We start from the raw sequence: 23396 nt of genomic DNA, 5'->3' as shown, positions 1-23396 counted from the left end.
TCCCTCCGGCCAATCACTGTCGGTAGCGGGGGCGCTGTGCGTGATGACGTTAGTTCTTCAGGGTGTAGAATGGAAGGGGCGGGGTTACTCAGGGGGGACGGTATGAAAGGGGCGGGGTTGTACAAGTGCAGCATGGAAGAGGCGGACTTATCCAGGGGGGTAGAATGGAAGGGGCGGGGTTATACAAGTGCAGCGTGGAAGAGGCGGGGTTATTCAGGGGGAGGAATGGAAGGGGCGGGGTTATTCAAGTGTAGCGTGGAAGAGGCGGGGTTATACAGTGGTAGCATGGAAGGGGTGGGGTTACCCATAGTGCAGTGCGGGACGGTGGTTGCCTAGAGACGGGCGGCTGAGGGAGCGGGAAGTACGAGAACTGCACCGGGGACACCGACACTGGTAATGAGGGGGAGGGGGGGTTACCGGACACTCTGCCCACTGCCTGGGTGTTATGTGATGTGGATCTCCAATAATAATGATGTCTTCTCCAGGAAAGATCACAATATGGAGGGTCAGTCCTGTTTTTAGAGGTAAAATGATCTATCTGTGACCCCATCAGGGAGATTTTCCCTCACTTCCTGTCCCGGTGACACCCCATAGGGGGAATAGGCAAAGTGGTTGTCACCAGACAGGAAGAAACAGTAATAAGAACATCTTTAAGCGTTCTAACCTTCACCAATATGTTCTTATCTGTGTCCCCTTCGGAGAGATTTACCGTCACTTCCTGTCTCAGTGACACCCATAAGAGAAGCAGTTGTCACCTGGACATGAAGATACAGACCGCGTTCTAACCCCAAAACCCAATACCGAGGTGTTATTCCCTGCCTCCCCACCACTTCCAATCTACTAACTTATTCCCAGATATATCACGACCCGTATACATGAGACCCTCCACTAATCCCCAATATCCCCTCTGTGTGATTATATTATTTTCTAATAAATATTAGTAAATAATATAAAATACATAATTACAATAATGATTCATAATATATAAAATACATAATTACAATGATAATACATCATATACATAATATAAATGCATAATAACAATATAATTACAATAATAGTACATAATATAAAATACATAATATAAATATATAATAAAAAATACATAATAATACAAAATATATAATAACAATAATACATAATATAAATACATAATGATACAAAATATATAATAACAATAATACATAATATAAATACATAATGATACAAAATATATAATAACAATAATACATAATATAAATACATAATTTTAATATATAATAAATACATAATTACAATAATAATACATAAATAATACAAATGCAACAATATAAATACATAACTACAATAATAGTACATAGTAAAAAATACATAATATAAATAATATATTATTATTGTAATTATGTATTTATTATATTATTATAATTATTTATATATATATATATAATGTATTTTTTACTATGTACTATTATTGTAGTTATGTATTTATATTGTTGCATTTGTATTATTTATTATGTATTATTGTTGTAATTATGTATTTATATTATATATTAAAATGATGTATTTATATTATGTATTCTATATTATGTATTATTATTGTAATTATGTATTTATATTATTAAACATTTAAATTATGTATTTATATTGTTATTATGCATTATTATGTCTTATTATTTATATTATGTATTATTGTTATTATATATTTTATATTATATTATTATAATTAATAACAATAATACATAATATAAATAATAAGACATAATAATGCATAATAACAATATAAATACATAATTTAAATGTTTAATAATATAAATACATAATTACAATAATAATACATAATATAGAATACATAATATAAATACATCATTTTAATATATAATATAAATACATAACTACAATAATAGTACATAGTAAAAAATACATAATATAAATATATATAAAAAATAATTATAATAATATAATATAAATATATAATAACAATAATATAAATAATAAAAGACATAATAATGCATAATAACAATATAAATACATAATTTAAATGTATAATAATATAAATACATAATTACAATAATAATACATAATATAGAATACATAATATAAATAATAATACATAATAATAATACAAATGCATAACAATATAAATATATAATTACAATAATAGTATATAATATAAAATACATACTGTAAATATAAATAAAAAATACATAATTTAAATATATAATAACAATAATACATAATATAAATACATAAGACATAATAATAATAACAATAATAATACAAAATATATAATATAAATGCATTTAAATATATAATAATAATATAAATACATAAGTATTAAAATAATAATACATAACATAAATACATAATTACAATGATAATGCGTAATAATATAAATGCATAATAACAATATAAATACATAATGATGCATAATTACAATAATAATACATAATCTTAATATATAATAATACATAATATAAATATATTATAAATAATATTAATAAAGCTGCAGATTATTCTGAATGTATAATAAGGGTCCCCCCCCCCCCCCCCCGTACATCAGACCTCCATACGGCGCCCCCTAGGGTGGGGGGGAGGGGGTGAGATCTGTAAATGAAGGTTTTATTTTTCCCTTCATTTCTTGCTTTTCTTTCAGCATTTGATCCTTTTTTGGGAAGAACAGAGAAGGAAGATTTCGGGGTTTTCCTGTCACTAAAATCCCGACAATGAAAAGCAGGTGTGTCCCTGAGCGCCGATCTTCTCCAATCACAGCTCCTCGCTGACCTCCTATAACACATTTACTGCTCCACACATATATATATAATTCTGCACTTCCACCTAGGGGGGGGCGCCGCTTCTACTGTGATAAGTCACAGCAGAAGCCGATCAGTGGACGCCAGCCAATGGATGACCGCCGGCACCCGCCAATCATCGGGAGGAGAGACAGGCTGGAGCTCCATCCTGAAAGCGGGGGGGGGGGGGGGGGTGACAGGACGGAACTCAGTCCGCCACAATATCGCAGCCCCGCTATTAAATCGCTGATCTCCACCATTACTAGTATAAAATAATAATCCCAGTATATTTCCCGTCGTTTGTAGACAGTATGGCCCAGATTCACAAAAGAGATACACCGTTGTATCTATGCGACTGATTCTTAGAATCAGTCGCATAGATATCCATTAGATCCGACAGGTGTAAGTCTCTTACGCCGTCGGATCTTAACTGCATTTTTTTTTGACCGCTAGGTGGCGCTTCCGTCGAATTCCGCGTCGAGTATGCAAATTAGCTAGATACGCGAATTCCCGAACGTACGCGTGTCCGACGCAGTAAAGTTACGACGTTTACGTTAGGCTTTTCCCCATGTAAAGTTGCCCCTGGGTCTAGGAGGCGCAGCCAATGTTAAGTATGGCCGTCGTTCCCGCGTCGAAATTTAAAAAAGTTACGTTGTTTGCGTAACTCGTCCGTGAATGGGGCTGGATGTCAAAACCAATACGTCCTTGCGGCGTATTAGGAGCAATGCACACTGGGAGATTTCCACGGACGGCGCATGCGCCGTTCGTGAAAAACGTCAATCACGTCGGGTCACAGTAGTTTAACATAAAACACGACCCCCCCCTTCCACATTTGAATTAGGCGGGCTTACGCCGGCCGATTTACGCTACGCCGCCGCAACTTACGGAGCAAGTGCTTTGAGAATACAGCACTTGCCCGTGTAAGTTGCGGAGGCATAACGTAAATCGGATACGTTACCCCGCCGCAAAGATACGCAATTCTACGAGAATCTGGCCCTATAACTTTTCCACAAACCAATCAATATAAGATTATTGGTATTTTTTTTTTTTTGAAAGATGAAATATCACCGGCGTGTAACTGGAGAGACTTCCCATCCTGATCCCTCCTTGTTCTGTATGTCTCCTTTCTTCCTCCTTGGCGCCCCCCGGTGTCTGTGAGAAGGAAGTGCGCTCTGTGATTATCCTGGAACCCGAGTCTCCCCTCCTGTATAATTCATGGTCATCGATACGACATTTTCCAGGCTGGATGAGTTTCCTCCACATTGTCCGATGGATTCCAATCCTCCTCTATTCATGAAGGAGAGACGCTGCACCTCGTCACGCTTTGTTTGGATGAACGTTGTATGTGCTGGAATTCTATCATCACTCCCGGGGGGGGGGGGGGGGGGGTGCAGATGTCCACAGCCTGTGAATAAAAACTCGGCCAAGTTCTGTATGCAATATACCACATGAATGGTGACACCCATGACTTCAGGTGGGACTGCCATTCCTTAAAGCAGAGGTCCACACACAAATGGAACTCTATAGTAGCAATGTGTTATTCCCATTGGAGAGAGATTTCCCACTGCTTCCTGTCTGTGACACCTGTACAGGAAATGAGGGAATTGGTTGTCATCCACTCTAATAACAATTTGTTCTTGTCTGTGTCCCCATCTGAGGGATTTTCCATCACTTCCTGTCTGTAACACCCATACAGGAAATAAGGGTCTTGTCTGTGTCCCCATTATAGAGATTTTCCACCACTAACTAAATAACATCCCAACTTATTCCCAGATACACCACGACCCGTACACATGAGATCCCTCACTAATTCCCAGATATCTCGTCTGTGTCATTTTATTACTTTCTAATAGTAAAAATAATAATATTAATACTTGGTATAAACACATTACTATTATAATAATACATAAAATAAATACATATAATGAATACATTATGATAATAGAATAATACATAATATAAATACATTACAATAATAATACATAATATTAATAATAAATACATTACAATAATAATACATAATATTAATAATAAATACATTACAATAATAATACATAATCATAATACATAATAATAAACACATGATAATAATACATAATATTAATAATAAATACATTACAATAATAATACATAATAATAAATCCATTACAATAATAATCCATAATAATAAATACATTACAATAATATACATAATATTAATAATACATTATAATACATAATAAATACATTACTATAATAATAATAATCCATAATAATAATCCATAATAATAAATACATTACAATAATAATAATAAATCCATTACAATAATTATACATAATAATAATAATAATAAATACATTACAATAATAATCCATAATAATAAATACATTATTATAATAATAATAATAAATACATTACAATAATAATCCATAATAATAAATACATTACAATAATAATCCATAATAATAAATACATTACAATAATAATCCATAATAATAAATACATTATTATAATAATAATAATAATAATAAATACATTACAATAATAATCCATAATAATAAATACATTACAATAATAATCCATAATAATAAATACATTACAATAATAATCCATAATAATAAATACATTATTATAATAATCCATAATAATAATAATAAATACATTACAATAAAAATACATAATAATAAATACATTACAATAATATACATAATATTAATAAATACATTACAATAATAATCCATAATAATACATTACAATAATAATAATACATAATAAAAAATACATTACAATAATAATACATAATACACGCATGTTAATGGCTCCATTTAAAAAAACAAAACAGAAAAAAACACAAATTTGAAAACACTGATTTTGGCGTTTTGATTATTTTTAAGTGCAGAGGAGGAATTTGGGGTCCTATAGATCCCCGATCTCTCAATAAAGAGGACCTGTCACATGCCTATTACTGTCACGAGATGTTTTCATTCCTTGTGACAGCAATAAAAGGGATCAACATTTTTTATTTTTAAAGCAACCGTAACAAAAAAAAAAAATATATATATATATATATATATACAGAGGCGAAGGAACGCGTCGGTCCCACATGCACACAAACAGCCCATCCTCCCGCGTATGAAGGTCGGATCACGGGCAGGAATTCCAGCGCCAGACCTACGAATAGTAAAATTGACGTTGTTTGTCGCTGTTGCATGCCCGGGCGCAATGTTAAAGCGTGACGCGTTCGGTATCTTATTTACTCGGCGTAACATCATCTTTTATATTTTACAGAATTTTGGGTTATGTTTTCGCATTAAAAAAAAGTGTATTTAAAAAAGAAATATAAAAATGCATTTGAAATACCATGTGACATAAAAACAAAAAACATTGCAAAGCCCGCCAATTTATTCTCTGGGGCCTCTGCTTTTTAAAATAAATAGCGTTTGGGGATTCTAAGTCATTTTCTAGAAAAAAAATTGTTACATGTGAACAAAAAGTGTCAGAAAAGGGGCGGGGCTGGAGGTGGTCTCGCCCCTTGAACCCTGCACTGGGGTCTTCAGTCCCGGCATCTCCAATCAGGGCTCGGGTGATAAGTGGGTGGAGTTATGGATGATTGGTCAGTGGGAGGTCTTCCTGTGTATCTCTGGATTGTACATCACCGGCCTATAACGTCCTTCTCTCCTCTCTATATTTGCAGCGTGGCCGTGTTCTCCAATCAGGGGAATCCCTTCCCTCCCCCGGTGAGCGGCAGAACTCACTATCGCCCATCTCCGCCCCAAATGCTTTCCGAGGAGCAGAAACAAACGGTGAGTGTGACTTACTGACCCTACAGGAGGACGCCATACCTTCGTGACTCCGCCTACACTGAGATGATGTCATCGGTCTGCTGCAGGCAGGAGGAAGCATTTCCTCAGTCTCCCCTCCCCCAGTAATCAGACTGTACATATTTTTTTTCCTCCGGCCTGGAATTTATTCGCAACGTTTCCTTCCAGGTTCTCAGTCCAGTCCGTCTTCCTCATCACCTCTCCGAATCTCTGAGTCCTCCTGACCTCCACTTCATGGCGGGATCACAGAGGTTTGTCCTCCCAGACTCGGACTCTTCCGGGCCCTTCGATGAGTCCTGGCCGTCCTCCGAGGGGAGCAATAAGACACCGGAACAGGACAGGACGGGGAGCGGAATATACGGAGGATCTGCTGAGCCAACCAATGAGGAGTCAGTCATAGCCAGGTAATGAGGTCTGCACCCAGATCCGGGTTTTGTACCCTCTTGAGGAGGACTGTGATTGGCTTATACATACAACCAATGAAACTGTGGGGCAAACCACTAATACACCAGCCATAGAATTCCAGTCCATTGATGCCGCACTGTCGCTGGCGCCCCCTTGTGGTCCTTTCTGTGGTTGCGCCTGTTTCCTCCATTGATGCCGCACTGTCGCTGGCACCCCCTTGTGTTCCTTTCTGTGGTTGCGCCTGTTTCCTCCATTGATGCTGCACTGTCTCTGGCGCCCCCTTGTGTTCCTGTCTGTGGCTGCGCCTGTTTCCTCCATTGATGCTGCACTGTCTCTGGCGCCCCCTTGTGTTCCTGTCTGTGGTTGCGCCTGTTTCCTCCATTGATGCCGCACTGTCGCTGGCGCCCCCTTGTGTTCTTTTCTGTGGTTGCGCCTGTTTCCTCCATTGATGCCGCACTGTCGCTGGCGCCCCCTTGTGTTCCTTTCTGTGGTTGCGCCTGTTTCCTCCATTGATGCCGCACTGTCTCTGGCGCCCCCTTGTGTTCCTTTCTGTGGTTGCGCCTGTTTCCTCCATTGATGCCGCACTGTCTCTGGCGCCCCCTTGTGTTCCTTTCTGTGGTTGCGCCTGTTTCCTCCATTGATGCCGCACTGTCTCTGGCGCCCCCTTGTGTTCCTTTCTGTGGTTGCGCCTGTTTCCTCCATTGATGCCGCACTGTCTCTGGCGCCCCCTTGTGTTCCTTTCTGTGGTTGCTCCTGTTTCCTCCATTGATGCCGCACTGTCTCTGGCGCCCCCTTGTGTTCCTGTCTGTGGTTGCTCCTGTTTCCTCCATTGATGCCGCACTGTCTCTGGCGCCCCATTGTGTTCCTTTCTGTTTCCTCCATTGATGCCGCACTGTCTCTGGCGCCCCCTTGTGTTCCTGTCTGTGGTTGCGCCTGTTTCCTCCATTGATGCCGCACTGTCTCTGGCGCCCCCTTGTGTTCCTTTCTGTGGTTGCGCCTGTTTCCTCCATTGATGCCGCACTGGCGCCCCCTTGTGTTCCTTTCTGTGGTTGCGCCTGTTTCCTCCATTGATGCCGCACTGTCTCTGGCGCCCCCTTGTGTTCCTTTCTGTGGTTGCTCCTGTTTCCTCCATTGATCGCACCATCTCACAGATGTTATGATTTCCATTCTTACAGGTACATGGCGAGGTTTCGCGACGGACGCCCCGCCAGCCGCTTGGAACGTTCTCCCCCTCAGTCTGCTATGAAGGAGTTCTGGTGGCTGCAGACGTCACCGGACAGTCCGGATGTTCAGAGGTTCCGGCCCGGCTCAGGTGACCCCCCAAATACTGGGACTTTACAGCAACCCCGGGGGAAGGTTTAAAATGTATCTTCTAGAGCGGGGACCGGGAGAAGCTGGCCCATACTTTACACTTGCGATAAGAGGGGGGTGGAGGACTCCACAGTTGAGCCGTGTTTTTACTGCTCCTCAACTGCTCCATGGGTGTGCGCATGGCGCGGTGGTGATACTTCTACCCCCTTGTGGCGCCTGTATACACAGATGCCCCCCCCCCCATCCTAGGTGTGCCCTGTATACACAGATGGGAACCCCCTGATCCTGGGTGTGCCCTGTATACACAGATGGGAGCCCCCTGATCCTGGGTGTGCCCTGTATACACAGAAAGGAGCCCCCTGATCCTGGGTGTGCCCTGTATACACAGATGGGAGCCCCCTGATCCTGGGTGCGCCCTGTATACACAGAAAGGAGCCCCCTGATCCTGGGTGCGCCCTGTATACACAGAAAGGAGCCCCCTGATCCTGGGTGCGCCCTGTATACACAGATGGGAGCCCCCTGATCCGGGGTGTGCCCTGTATACACAGATTGGAGCCCCCTGATCCTAGGTGTGCCCTGTATACACAGATGGGACCCCCCGATCCTAGGTACACTGGCCTAGATTCACAGAGAGCACGGCGCACATTACGCCGCCGTAGAGCACACACTGTACGCTATGCCAACGCAGCGCAGAGAGGCAAGCATTGCATTCAGCAAGCCTGTGCTCCCAACGCTGCGCCAGCGTGGCATGGGTTACGAAGGCGCGCGTCACTGTAGGTGGAAGTGGGCGTGACCCCATGCAAATGATGGGCCAAGCGCCAGACAGGTACGTATTACGAACTGGGAATGCGCTGTGACGTGGATGCACCCCTATGCGCCTGCTCACAACCACGCCGGCAAAACTGCCTAAGCTACGCCGGATCACTGCGTACACCGTGAACATAACGTACGCTCAGCCAGACACACGTCCAACGCACAATACGCCGGCTTGTGTTCCCTGGTGCAGACCTGAGCATGTCTGTTGCCGGGTTGCACCTCCTTTATGGGGAATAACTTTACGCCGGACGTACAACTTATCTCGCGTAGCATGCGCTGGGCACGCGCACGTTCGTGAATCGCCGTATTTCCCTCATTTGCATGTTTGAATGCCTAATCAATGGGAGCGGCACCATGCACCCAGCCTAAATGTGCGCCCACCCTACGCCGGCATAAGCAAGATACGTCGGCGGGGTGTAGCCTGTTTTTAGGCGTATATTAGTTTCTGGGTCCGGCGCACAGATACGACGGCGCACATTTGCACTTACGTCGGCGTAAGTGCTTTGTGAATCTGGGCCACTCTGTATACTTAGATGGGAGCCCCCTGATCCTGGGTGTGCCCTGTATACACCGATGGAAGCCCCCTGATCCTGGGTGCGCCCTGTATACACCGATGGGAGCCCCCTGATCCTGGGTGTGCCCTGTATACACAGATGCGACCCTCTGATCCTAGGTACACTCTGTATACACAGATGGGAGCCCCCTGATCCTGGGTGTGCCCTGTATACACAGATAGGAACCCCCTGATCCTAGGTACACTCTGTATACACAGATGGGAGCCCCCTGATCCTAGGTACACTCTGTATACACAGATGGGAGCCCCCTGATCCTGGGTGCGCCCTGTATACACAGATGGGAGCCCCCTGATCCTGAGTGCGCCCCTGTATACACAGATGGGAGCCCCCTGATCCTGGGTGCGCCCTGTATACACAGATGGGAGCCCCCTGATCCAGGGTGCGCCCTGTATACACAGATAGGGACCCCCCGATCCTAGGTACACTCTGTATACACAGATGGGAGCCCCCTGATCCTGGGTGCGCCCTGTATACACAGATGGGAGCCCCCTGATCCTGAGTGCGCCCTGTATACACAGATGGGAGCCCCCTGATCCTGAGTGCGCCCTGTATACACAGATGGGAGCCCCCTGATCCTGGGTGCGCCCTGTATACACAGATGGGAGCCCCCTGATCCTGAGTGCGCCCTGTATACACAGATGGGAGCCCCCTGATCCTGAGTGCGCCCTGTATACACAGATAGGGACCCCCGATCCTAGGTACACTCTGTATACTTAGATGGGCGCCCCCTAGGTGCTCCCTGTATTAATGGTTATTTGGTGCTGCCAGCATTAAAGTAGTAAATGTAAATTCAATCACAGAAATGTCACGTGATTCTTTTTCTTGCAGGAATTTCGGCTTCTCTCGGATTTTCTCCTCAAAGTTTGGATATGACTCCTCCTCTGGCGGTAATTCCTTCTTCTGCTTTAAATTTTACATTTCTAATTCTGTAGTGAGAGATCATTGCACACAAATCCCAATCTTCCTGGTGTGGATACCTGCTGGCCGAGTCTGTGAATGGAAAGATTCCTTATTCTGTCTAATATTCCAGCTTATTCCTAACTAGTCTTAAAGCGGTAGCAAACCCGCTGATTTTTTTTTTTTTTTAAACCTGTAAGGCAAAAGACATAATGAGCTAGTATGCACCATATACTAGCTCATTATGAAATACTTGCCTTAGAACGAGACTCTTTACGGCAAGGTCTGGCATCTGGGGGACCTTTAAGGCAAACTCGGAGCGCATGCACCGCTGAAGTCAGTGGCTCATTGCAAGGGGAAGATCTCCTAAACCATACAGGTTTAGGAGATCTTCTTTTTACCTACAGGTAAGCTTTATTATATATTTTCCCCTAAATATCTTCCTTTACCTTGGTGCAGTCCTCCTTCACTTACCTCATCCTTCCATTTTGCTGTTAAATGTCCTTATTTCTTCTGAGAAATCCTCTCTTCCTGTTCTTCTGTCTGTAACTCCACACAGTAATGCAAGGCTTTCTCCCTGGTGTGGAGAAAGCAGGTTTTTCAGCAGATTAGCTTCTTGATCCGAACAGTGACTCTTTTTATTTATTTATTTTCTTCCTTTCTCTTGAAGGAGGGGTCCCTAAATGACTCCAAAGTAAGTCCCGAGGATGTGGATATCATTGGTCTGCAGGAGCGAGCAAGAAAGCTTATCGTCCACAGGTGAGCGCCACCATAGGGTTCAATTAAGCATTGCAAGATGCCCGATGGATAGAAAAGCTTATTTTGTAATTTCTTGAATATTTTTACATACAGAACCCCACCAGGGCTGGACAAATGTGCTTTGAATCTAGGAGCCAGTTAAAAAAGTTAGGAGCCAGATATTATTATTTTTTCGCACCATTTGGCGAGGGAGGGAGGAGCAGGTACCCACTCCTACTTATCGGTCAGTTTGACCCCCCCCCCCCCCCTTGCAGCTGGCCCATTCACAAAGCGCAGCAGGAAACTGGCTGTGAAGGCTTCACTACTGATTTCCCTCAGTCAAGATGGCGGAAAAATTGGCTCGGGTGGTGACACCGCTGGATTCCTGGACAGGTAAGTGCCCTGATATTAAGTCATCAGCTACACTGCTACAGTATTTTTTCTGAAGGAGCCAGGAGCTCTTCCTCCTTATTCCTCCCTCTACCTCTTCCTCTTTCTTTCCTTCCTCCTTCTTTCCTTCCTCCTTCTTTCCTTCCTCCCTCTTTCCTTCCTCTTCCCTCCCTCTTCCTATTTCATCCCTCCTTCCTTCCTCTTTTTTCCTCCTTTCCTTCTTTCCTCCCTCTTCCTTCTTCCTCTTTCCTCCCTCCCTCCCTTTTCCACTTTCCTCCCTCTTCCTTTTTTCCTCCCTCTTTTTCCTCCCTCTTTTTCCTCCCTCTTTTTCCTCCCTCTTTTTCCTCCCTCTTTTTCCTTCCTCTTTTTCCTTCCTCTTTCCTCCCTCTTCCACTTTCCTTCCTCTTTCCTTCCTCCTCTTTCCTCCCTTCTTCCTCTTTCCTCCCTTTTCCTCCCCTCTTCCTCTTTCCTCCCCTCTTCCTCTTTCCTCCCTCTTCCTCTTTCCTCCTTCTTCCTCTTTCCTCCCTCTTTCCTCCCTCCTTTCCTCCCTCCTTTCCTCCCTCTTTCCTCCCTCTTTCCTCCCTCTTTCCTGCCTCTTTCCTCCCTCTTTCCTCCCTCTTTCCTCCCTCTTTCCTCCCTCTTTCCTCTTTCTTTCCTCTTTCTTTCCTCCCTCTTTCCTCTTTCTTTCCTCCCTCTTCCCTCTTTCCTCTTTTCTTTCCTCTTTCCTCCCTCTTTCCTCTTTCCTCCCTCTTTCCTCTTTCATCTTTCCTCTTTCCTCCCCTCTTTCCTCTTTCCTCCCCTCTTTCCTCTTTCCTCCCCTCTTTCCTCTTTCCTCCCCTCTTTCCTCTTTCCTCCCCTCTTTCCTCTTTCCTCCCCTCTTTCCTCTTTCCTCCCCTCTTTCCTCTTTCCTCCCCTCTTTCCTCTTTCCTCCCCTCTTTCCTCTTTCTTCCTCTTCTTCTATGAGATATGCAGGGTCTAAAAGACCTTGCGTGTCTCCCCTATTCTCCACTGAATGTAATGCACTGCAATACATTCTTTCCCAGCCTTGACGGGCAGGGAAACTGTCAACAGGCACCCGGAAGTGACATCATACATGAGCCCTGCAGTAACCAATCAGATTATTGGCTTTGTTGTGTTTGAACAGATAATGAGAACTGAGTATCTATTGGTTGTTGTGCGCTAATCATTATAACTATGTAAACCTAGTGGCCCTTTAGAGCCCAGAATGATTATCTTATGTTCCTCTGGCCAGTGAGTCGTCTCTTAGTTCCGAAGGTCTTGTGAGCTCAGAAGGGGTGGGATCATCTCCATCATCCGTGAGCGATGTCAGTGGGATTCGGTCGTCTTCACTGGACAGAGGTAATGAGGGATCCACATACATGACATTATAGCATAGCTCAGTCATGTTATATGTGCTATTCATGGATCTTCCTACTTCCAGCTCCTGTTGTACCTTTTCCACGAGCGCCTTTCACCTTACCTGTCCCGTCTGTGAGGACCCATACTGCCGTACCCCCCGAGGAGGATATTTTATACCAGTGGCGACTACGCAGAAAGATGGAGCAGGCCCGAGAAGGAACTCTGCCCCTGAGCACACGCAAACGCTCCCCTTCTCCACCCGTCCGGATCCCCAAGCAGGTATCTAATCGCTCATCTGAGCACCAGATTGGGGTAACAGAGAAAGTGCTGCCTAAGAATAGCCACAAGGGGGCATAGCCTACATGACAGGGTCGTCTCCACGCTTGTCCGGCCCTTTCCACGCTTGTCCGGCCCTTTCCACGCTTGTCTGGCCCTCTCCACACTTGTCTGGCCCTCCCCACGCTTGTCCGGCCCTCTCCACGCTTGTCCGGCCCTCTCCACGCTTGTCCGGCCCTCTCCATACTTGTCTGGCCCTCTCCACACTTGTCTGGCCCTCTCCACGCTTGCCCGGCCCTCTCCACACTTGTCTGGCCCTCTCCACACTTGTTCGGCCTTTTCAACACTTGTCCGGCCCTCTCCACGCTTGCCCGGCCCTCTCCACACTTGTCTGGCCCTCTCCACACTTGTTCGGCCTTTTCAACACTTGTCCGGCCCTCTCCACGCTTGTCCGGCCCTCTCCACGCTTGTCCGGCCCTCTCCACGCTTGTCCGGCCCTCTCCACGCTTGTCTGGCCCTCTCCACGCTTGCCCGGCCCTCTCCACACTTGTCTGGCCCTCTCCACACTTGTTCGGCCTTTTCAACACTTGTCCGGCCCTCTCCACGCTTGCCCGGCCCTCTCCACACTTGTCTGGCCCTCTCCACACTTGTTCGGCCTTTTCAACACTTGTCCGGCCCTCTCCACGCTTGTCCGGCCCTCTCCACGCTTGTCCGGCCCTCTCCACGCTTGTCTGACCCTCTCCACGCTTGTCCGACCCTCTCCACGCTTGTCCGACCCTCTCCACGCTTGTCCGACCCTCTCCACGCTTGTCCGACCCTCTCCACGCTTGTCCGGCCCTCTCCACAATTGTCCTGCCCTTTCCACGCTTGTCCTGCCCTCTCCACGCTTGTCCGGCCTTTTCCACGCTTGTCCAGCCCTCTCCACGCTTGTCCGGCCCTTTCCACGCTTGTCCGACCCTCTCCACATTTCTCCGGCACTTTCTACGCTTGTCCGGCCTTTTCAACGCTTGTCCGGCCCTTTCCACGCTTGTCCGGCCCTCTCCAGGCTTGTCCGGCCTTTTCAACACTTGTCCGGCCCTCTCCACGATTGTCCGGCCCTCTCCACGATTGTCCGGCCCTCTCCACGCTTGTCCGACCCTCTCCACGCTTGTCCGGCCCTCTCCGCGCTTGTCCGACCCTCTCCACGCTTGTCCGGCCCTCTCCGCGCTTGTCCGGCCCTCTCCGCGCTTGTCCGACCCTCTCCACGCTTGTCCGGCCCTCCATCCGATTGGGGTAACAGAGAAATTGCTGCCTAAGAATAGCTACAAGGGAGCATAGCCTACATGACAGGGCCCTCTCCACACTTGTCCGACCCTCTCCACACTTGTCCGGCCCTCTCCACACTTGTCTGGCCCTCTCCACACTTGTCTGGCCCTCTCCACACTTGTCTGGCCCTCTCCACACTTGTCTGGCCCTCTCCACACTTGTCTGGCCCTCTCCACACTTGTCTGGCCCTCTCCACACTTGTCCGGCCCTCTCCACACTTGTCCGGCCCTCTCCACTCTTGTCCGGCCCTCTCCACGCTTGTCCGGCCCTCTCCACGCTTGTCCGGCCCTCTCCACACTTGTCCGGCCCTCTCCACGCTTGTGGCAATCAGCGCCCCGATTAATAGTGATGCCTTTCAGAGCAGTCTCATCGGCGCCCGTCAGAGCAGTCTCATCGGTGCCCGTCAGAGCAGTCTCATCGGCGCCCGTCAGAGCAGCCTCATCGGAGCCCATCAGAGCAGCCTCATCCATTAGTGCAGCCTCATCTTTAACCACTTTCATACCGGGGGGCACTTATACACCTTCCCGCCCAGACCAATTTTTAGCTTTCAGTGCTGTTGCAATTTGAATGACAATTGCGCGGTCGTGCTACACTGTACCCAAACTAAATTGTTATCATTTTGTCCCCACAAGTAGAGATTTCTTTTGGTGGTATTTGATCACCCCTGGGATATTTATTTTCTGCAAAAAAAAAAAGGCAGAAAATTTTGAAAAAAAAACGTTTTTTTTTGTTTCTGTTATAAAACATTGTAAATAAGTAAGTTTTCTCCTTCACTGATGGTACGGCACTGATAAGGTGGCACTGATGTGGTGGCATTGATGGGTACTGATGTGCAGCACGGATAGGCGGCACGGATAGGCTCCACAGATGGGCACGGATAGGCGGCACGGATGGGCACTGATAGGCGGCACGGATGGGCACTGATAGGCGGCACGGATGGGCACTGATAGGCGGCATGGATGGGCACTGATAGGCAGCACGGATGGGCATAGATGGGCACTGATAGGTGGCACTATCGTATGTGTTGTACTAATGGATGCCAATCAGTGATGCCCATGGTGGGCACTGATTGGCATCCATTGCGGGCACTGATTGGCATCCATTATTGTGTCATTGTCATCCCTGGTGGTCTAGGGTGGCATACCTGTGTTTTTTGTTTTGCATCCCTGGTGGTCCAGTGTGGGCATCCTCGGGGGGGCTGTGCTGATAATCGATCAGCACAACCCCCCCCTGTCACAGGAGCAGCCGATCGGCTCTCCTCTACTCATGTCTGACAGACACAAGTGAGGAAAAGCCGATTACCGGCTTTTCCTGTTTACATCGTGATCAGCCCTGATTGGACACGGCTGATCACGTGGTAAAGAGCCTCCGTGAGAGACTCACTCTTTACCTAGATCGGTGTTGCGGGGTGTCAGACTGACACCCTGCAACAACGATCGCCGCAATGCGCGCCCCCGGAGGCACACAGCGGCTCAATATCCTGAGGACGTCATATGACGTCCATTCAGGATATTGAAACCACTTTGCCGACGTCAATATGTCATTGGCGGGCGGCAAGGGGTTAAGTTGGCTATACAGTCTGTTAGGACCGATTAACTGTAAAGGACGTCTCGGTTTGCTGCGGGTTACTGCTCTTTGCTGTAGTCAGATAATATATCTAATTTTTATTTTAGGTTTTTCTGACAGCTGAGACTTCTGAGAAAATTGTCCCGGTTCCCCCGCCAGAGACAGCCAAGAGCTCCCATCCCCCGGCACATCTCCAACCTCCCACCGCCTGTTACAGTCATGTTCCCCTGGCCAGTCCCCATTCCACCTCTGGCACCGTCCCTCCACACCTGCATCTTCAATGCGACATCCTGCCGTGCGTCCACAGCCAGCCGCCGGCTCCTTGCACACAACGAAAACCGGAAAGGGGAGCGGTAAGAGCAGCGGCTGTGCCTGCAGCCTCCCCCCCACCAGCTGAGACGGGGCACATAATACAGACGGGACGTGAGCGGCTGCCGCATAGAAGATCTCAGAAGAGGCCGGAGGAGAAAAAAGTCAAATCTAAAGAGGAGAAGAGCAAGAGACCGGCCGATAAAACCGGAGCTCCTCCTCCGTCACCGGTTCACCAAGCCATGGATCAGGTGAGACGTCCCATGGGTGTCATCCAAGGCTTCTTACTTTGCATTGGTTGATCATGCCTTTGATTTCACCACACAGTGTGTGTTTGTTTTTGTTTTTGTTTTTTTCATTTTTTTTTTTTTTTATCCAACATTTCACAAAGGATATATATTTGATCAATTACCCCATGGGGGTTTAAAGGGGTTGTAAACCCTCCTGTTTTTTCACCTTAAAGGGGTTGTAAAGGTTCATGTTTTTTCACCAAATGCATCCTATGCTGCACATGTGATCAGTTTGACACCAACCATTTGATGGTCTGACAGTTTGGTTTAGAGCACAACCAATGTGACGTTACATTCCCAGCCTGGCCCCCCTGGAGCCGGGGAACGGGGGGGGGGGGGGGGGGGTGTGTGCTGATGAAAAGTAACAAGTGTAATCTCTTCTCTCCTGATGCGAGATAAGTGTGGGGGGGGGGGGGGGACCATCGGGCCCCTTACAAGTGTAATGCAAAAAAATTTTTTTATTTAAAAACGAATGAAAGAAAACGAAATCTGGGGGCCAGCCGGGCCCCTTACAGGTGTAATGTAAAAAAATAAAACGGGAGGGGGCCATCCAGGCCCCTGGGGACCTTTACAGGTGTAATGCAAAAAAAAAAAACGGGAGGGGGCCATCCAGGCCCCTGGGGACCTTTACAGGTGTAATGCAAAAAAAAAAATGGGAGGGGGCCAGCCAGGCCCCTGGGGACCTTTACAGGTGTAATGCAAAAAAAAAAAAAACGGGAGGGGGCCAGCCAGGCCCCTGGGGACCTTTACAGGTGTAATGCAAAACGGGAGGGGGGGCAGACGGGTCTGTAAGGGGCCCTGGGGACAATTGGGCCCCTTACAGGTGTAATGCAAAAAATAAATAAATTAAAAACAAATAAAAAAACAGGAGGGGGGCAGCCGGGCCCCTGGGGACCATCAGGCCCCTTACAGGTGTAATGCAAAAAAAAAAATGTAAAAAAAAAAAACGGGAGGGGGCCAGCCAGGCCCCTGGGGACCATCAGGCCCCTTACAGGTGTAATGCCTGTACCCCACTGATGGCGGCCCTGGGCACAGTTAATGTCTACAACGACCAGTGCCCAGCAGGGAGGAGCATGCGCATCTAAAGGGATGCTAGGGATTTGTTCTTTCATAAAACACTATATTAATGAAAGAAATGTTGAGCACATATAAGGATAATTCCTTTAGCACCAATGACTTTAAAATATTTAAAATTTAAAAAAAATTTAAAGTTTGGGTTGGAAATAAGAGGAAATCTTCATGTGAACGTGTTGTGTTGTGTGTGGCGTTTTATAACCTTTTCCTGGACCTGCTACCTCATTATCTCCAATGTCTGGGGCGTTCCACTTCCTGTAATCCGTCACTCATTCCTCTTTTTGTTTTCTGTCATCAGGTGATATCTGAGCGACTCTTCTCTCCTCTGCCATCTCCAAAGCTGAAGCCCAAAAAGAGAGCCACGGCGCCCCCTGCAGAACAGAAGGAGGAATTGCAGCCTATAGAAATCGCTGCTCATCTTCTGGAGGAGGCAGAAGGTATGGGGGGGGGGGGGTTGGGTTTTGTGAGATAAACAAACAGGTACCCGCTTCCCACTTTCGTTGCGCTTGGAAAGTTCTCCTCCCTCTCTCCCCGCATTCTTCTGGGACACTGACAGGTCCCAGAAAACTGCATCCATGACTTGTGCATGCGCAGTAGGCACCTGGCTTTGAAGTCGCAAGCTGTCACCGCTGGTGTGCCCATAGTGACGATACTGGGGTGGATTCAGTAAGCAATTGCGTCTGCGTATCCATAGTTACGCAGCGCAATTGCTTAGTTGCGCCGGCGTAACGACTTTTCTGTATTCAGGAAGCTCGTTACGCCGACTGCAGCCTAAGATATGACTGGCATAAGGCTCTTATGCCGTCGTATCGTAGGCTGCATTCTTACGCTGGCCGCTAGGTGGCGTTCCCGTAGTGGTCAGTGTAGAGTATGCAAATTGCATACTAACGCCGATTCACAACCCTATGCGCGTTCGCATTTTACGTCGTTTGCGTTCTTTGGGTTCCTCGTAAGGCTGCTCCTGCTATTAGCAGGCGCAGCCAATGCTAAGTATACCCGTCGTTCCCGCGTCGCGATGTTTGAAAATTACGTTGTTTGCGTAAGTGAATCGTGAATGGCGCTGGACGCCATTTACGTTCACGTTAAAGCAAATGACGTCCTTGCGACGTCATTTGCCGCAATGCACGTCGGGAAAGTTTCCTGACGGAGCATGCGCACTACGTTCGGCACGGGAACGCGCCTAATTTAAATGATCCACGCCCCCTACGGGATCATTTAAATTACGCGCGCTTACGCCGGCCATTTTTACGGAGCGCCCGCGCAAATTACGGAGCTACTGCTTCGTGAATGAAGCGTAGCGCACGTGATTTACGGAGGCGTAGCGTTAAAACGGTACGCTGCGCCTCCGTAAGAGGGCGCAAATCTACCTGAATCTAGGCCACTGTCGCCGGGGACTGGATCGTGGGACAGGTGAGTGGGTGCTTTTTTTTTTTTTTTTTTTTTTTTTTTTTTAAGTCAGCAGTTACAGTTTTTGTAGCTGCTGTGTTTTTTTTTTTCACAGGTGGCTGGAACTCCGCTTGAATTGATGAAAAGAAAAACGTAGGATACAAAAAAAAAAAAAATAAACATGCATACTCATCGATGCTGCAGATGCCCCCTGCTGGCTGAACTCAGAGAACTGAGCGATCAACTCTCTGAGCAGAGAGTGGTGACTGTCAGTCACCGCTCTGCGCTCTACCCCTCCAGCCCTCACTGGAGTGCAGGGGGGCAGTAAAGGCTAGCTCAGGTTCTCATTGTGTATACGCCCACATGTGTGAGTCTATAGTGACTGCTCAGATGTTAAAGGGAGAAAATGCTCAGCATAGAAACTCACTGAAAAATGAGCATGTGCAGAGCTGCCAACACTATTCTGCAAAATCCCCAACTGCATTAGGGACAGGAACAGAAGGGGGGAGATGGAGAGCAGCAGGATCAACCAGGTTTTTTGCTGAATGCAAAAAACTAATCTCATAGTGACTGAGTGGCGAGCAGGGCAAAACACTGAAGCAGGAGGTTCTGATAGAGGAGGGACTAAAATACCCTCCCAGTAGCCAGCAGATTCCGGTAATCAGTCTTCACCTGATACTGGCTGCTGGGTGGGAATTTAGTCCCTCCTCTATCAGAACCTCCTGTTTAGTGTTTTGTGCTGCTCACCAGATACTGCTTGCCATTTATCCTGACGCTGCTCCTAATCTTGCTTTTGGCTTGCACCTGTACCCTGCTGGTAGACACCGGAAACCCACAACCTTCCGCTATGGGAACCACAGTGCCACCAGCAGGTGATTCAGGTCCTGAGAAAAACTAAGGGCCAGATTCACAGAAAGCAAGGCGCACATTACGCCGCCGTAGAATAACCACTGTACCCTACGCCAACGCAGCACAGAGAGGCAAACATTGCATTCAGCAAGCCAGTGCTCCCAACGCTGCACCAGCGTGGCGTGGGTTTCGAAGGCGTAGGTGAAAGTGGCCGTGGACCCATACAAATGAGGCGTGACCCAATGCAAATGATGGGCCGAGCGCCAGACAGGTATGTATTACAAACTGGGCATGCGCCGTGACTTGGACGCACCCCTATGCGCCTGCTCACAACCACGCCGGCAAAACTGCCTAAGCTACGCCGGATCACTACGTACGCCGTGAACATAACGTACGTCCAGCCAGACACACGTCCAACGCAAAACACGCCGGCTTGTGTTCCCTGGTGCAGACCTTTGCATGTCTGTTGCTGGGTTGCACCTCCTTCATGGGGAATAACTTTACGCCGGACGAACAACTTACGCGCTTCATGCGCCGGGCGCACGTACGTTTGTGAATCGCCGTATTTCCCTCATTTGCATGTTTGAATGCCTAATCAATGGGAGCGGCACCATGCTCCCAGCCTAAATGTGCGCATATTGGTTTGTGGGTCTGGCGCACAGATACGACGGCGCACATTTGCACTTAGGTCGGCGTAACTTGTTATACGTCGGCGTAAGTGCTTTGTGAATCTGGGCCTAAGTGTGTATGAACAGCATGTAATACACCATTTATTGATCATTTTTTATAATGTGGGTTTAGTGACACTTTAAGGCCCAGATTCTTGTATCTCGGCGTATCTATGCGGCGGCGTAACATATCCGATTTACGTTATGCTGCCGCAACTTACACGGGCAAGTGCTGTATTCTCAAAGCACTTGCTCCGTAAGTTGCGGCGGCGTAGCGTAAATCACCCGGCGGAATTCAAATTCGGCGGGTAGGGGGCGTGTAGCATTTAAATCAAGCGCGTCCCCACGCCGAACGAACTGCGCATGCGCCGTCCGTAAAATATCCCAGTGTGCATTGCTCCAAATGACGTCGCAAGGACGTCATTGGTTTCGCCGTGGACGTAAATTACGTCCAGCCCCATTCACGAACGAGTTACGCAAACGACGTAACTTTTTCAAATTTCGACGCGGGAACGACGGCCATACTTAACATTGGCTGCGCCACCATATAGCAGGGGCAACTTTACGCCGGGAAAAGCCTAACGTAAACGTCGTAACTTTACTGCGTCGGCCGCGCGTACGTTCGGGAATTTGCGTATCTAGATCATTTGCAGAATTTGACGGAAGCGCCACCTAGCGGTCAAAAAAAAAAATTCAGTTACGATCCGACGTTGTAAGAGACTTACGCCTGTCAGATCTAATGGATATCTATGCGTAACTGATTCTAAGAATCAGGCGCATAGATACGACGGCGCGACACAGAGATACGACGGCGAATCTCTTTTGAGAATCTGGGCCTAAGTGTCTCATATAGTAACATTATTGAAGCAAAAGGCATCAGTGCTTTACAGATCTTTAGTCCACCAATAGGCTGCTGTTCTTGGAAACATTCCCAATCCTTTATAATTCATTTCAGATTCAGACGGGACAGAGTTCGGGGATGATCCTTTGCTTCAAGTTTTGCGGGAACAGCGTCAGGCTCTGCGATTTAAACTCCGGTAATGATAACATTTATTATTTTACCGATGGATGTTTATTAATCCATTATATTTTAATAAAAAAAAATAAAAAATCTGTCCCTGGCTTTTATTTGGTAAGCTTTTCATAAAGCTCTTCTCTGTATTTCTATTACAGACTGTCAAATGTGCATGTTTTATTGTATTCATTATTTTAATACTCTAATTGTATCTAAGAATAACAGTATGAAAAAGATGCAGGCTGATGTTTTACTTGTGAATTAAGCTTCCGTGTGATAAGTATGTCAGAGCTAACGGAGACTGGCAGGGACTTTTCACTTTCTCGCTTGTCTGGCGCCCATCAAATAAACAAGAAGTGGTGAATTTTCTCTTCTTGTTCTGTCAGGGGGAAAGTAAAAATCTTCAAAACGGAACACAAATGACAATAAAAACCCGCCAGAAGTTCCAATGCCGCGTACACATGATCATTTTTCGGCAAGCAAAAAAACAAAGTTTTTCCAACTTCATCCTTAAAACGGCGTTGCCGACACACCATTGTTTTTTAAAAAATTCTCTAGCAAAGCGCGGTGACGTACAACACGTACGCCGGCACTATAAAGGGGAGGTTCCATTCGGATGGCGCCACCCTTGGGGCTGCTTTAGCTGATTCCGTGTTGGTAAAAGACGATTCGCGCTTTTCTGTCTGTTACAGCGTGATGAATGTGCTATCTCCATTACGAACGGTAGTTTTACCAGAACGAGCGCTCCCGTCTCATAACTTGCTTCTGAGCATGTGCGTGTTTTTAACGTCGTTTTAGCCCACGCGTGATCATTTTTTACAACCCGAAAAACGACATACCGTATTTATCGGGGTATTGCGCGCTCCGGGGTATAGCGCGCACCCCTAATGTAGACCCGAAATTCCTGTAAAAAAAAAACATTTTAGTACTTACAGTTTTGGTGTCTTGTCCGGCGTCCATCTGCGGCCTTGTCCGGTCCGCCTGCGGCCTCGATGGTGTCCTCCCAGCTTCTCCCGCGCTGTCTCCGAGTCGAATCCCCGCTTCCCGCGCTCAGTTTGAACGCCTCCGCCGACATTTACCGAGCGCAGTACACTCGGGCACGCTCGGCTTCTCACGCATAAACGTCACAGAGCGTGACCACGAGCGAAGCCGAGCCTGGCCCAATGTACCCGAGTGTACTGCGCTCGGTATATGTCGGCGGAATCGTTCAAATTGAGCGCGGGAATCGGCGTATATCGTGCACCCACGATTTTCCCCTTATTTTAAGGGGAAAAAAGAGCGCGGTATACGCCGATAAATACGGTAGTTTAAAACGTCGTTAAAAAATGCAGCATGTTCGGGGAAAAAAAATTGTCGTTTTTCAGAAGCCGAAAAATGATGTGAAGCCCACACACCATCATTTTAAATGACATTTTTTTAAAAACATAGTTTTTTTTAATGCCGAAAAATTATCGTGTTTACGCAGCATAAGACCTTCCTTTCCCTATCCAAAGCTAAAATGACACACAGCAGATAACGCAATGCCAGCCTCCAGACACTCTTACACATTGGATGTGGATTTGATTGGACACAACTGATCACATGGTAAAGGGCTGCTG

The 23396-nt window shown here is 46.6% G+C and overlaps 1 protein-coding gene across 2 annotated transcripts in view; it reads left to right on the top strand.

Annotated features, from left to right (window-relative positions):
• Nucleotides 1-305: 305 nt before the first annotated feature.
• The window catches only part of PROSER3 (proline and serine rich 3), a 25020-nt gene continuing 1929 nt past the window's right edge, over nucleotides 306-23396 (top strand). Inside the window, exons 1-12 of one of the 2 annotated variants that reach the window (XM_040327101.1) lie at nucleotides 306-393; nucleotides 2633-2713; nucleotides 6443-6551; nucleotides 6738-6973; nucleotides 8150-8286; nucleotides 10505-10563; nucleotides 11244-11332; nucleotides 12954-13060; nucleotides 13143-13339; nucleotides 16315-16767; nucleotides 18179-18317; nucleotides 21739-21820. In XM_040327101.1, coding sequence (XP_040183035.1) covers nucleotides 2703-2713; nucleotides 6443-6551; nucleotides 6738-6973; nucleotides 8150-8286; nucleotides 10505-10563; nucleotides 11244-11332; nucleotides 12954-13060; nucleotides 13143-13339; nucleotides 16315-16767; nucleotides 18179-18317; nucleotides 21739-21820 — 1619 coding nt within the window. In that variant the 5' untranslated portion in view covers nucleotides 306-393; nucleotides 2633-2702. The other variant, XM_040327102.1, reaches the window with a different exon arrangement.

This window comes from Rana temporaria, chromosome 10 (assembly GCF_905171775.1).
Source record: "Rana temporaria chromosome 10, aRanTem1.1, whole genome shotgun sequence".
In the NCBI taxonomy this organism is placed as follows: domain Eukaryota; kingdom Metazoa; phylum Chordata; class Amphibia; order Anura; family Ranidae; genus Rana; species Rana temporaria.
This window is presented reverse-complemented; position numbering and strand designations above follow the sequence as displayed.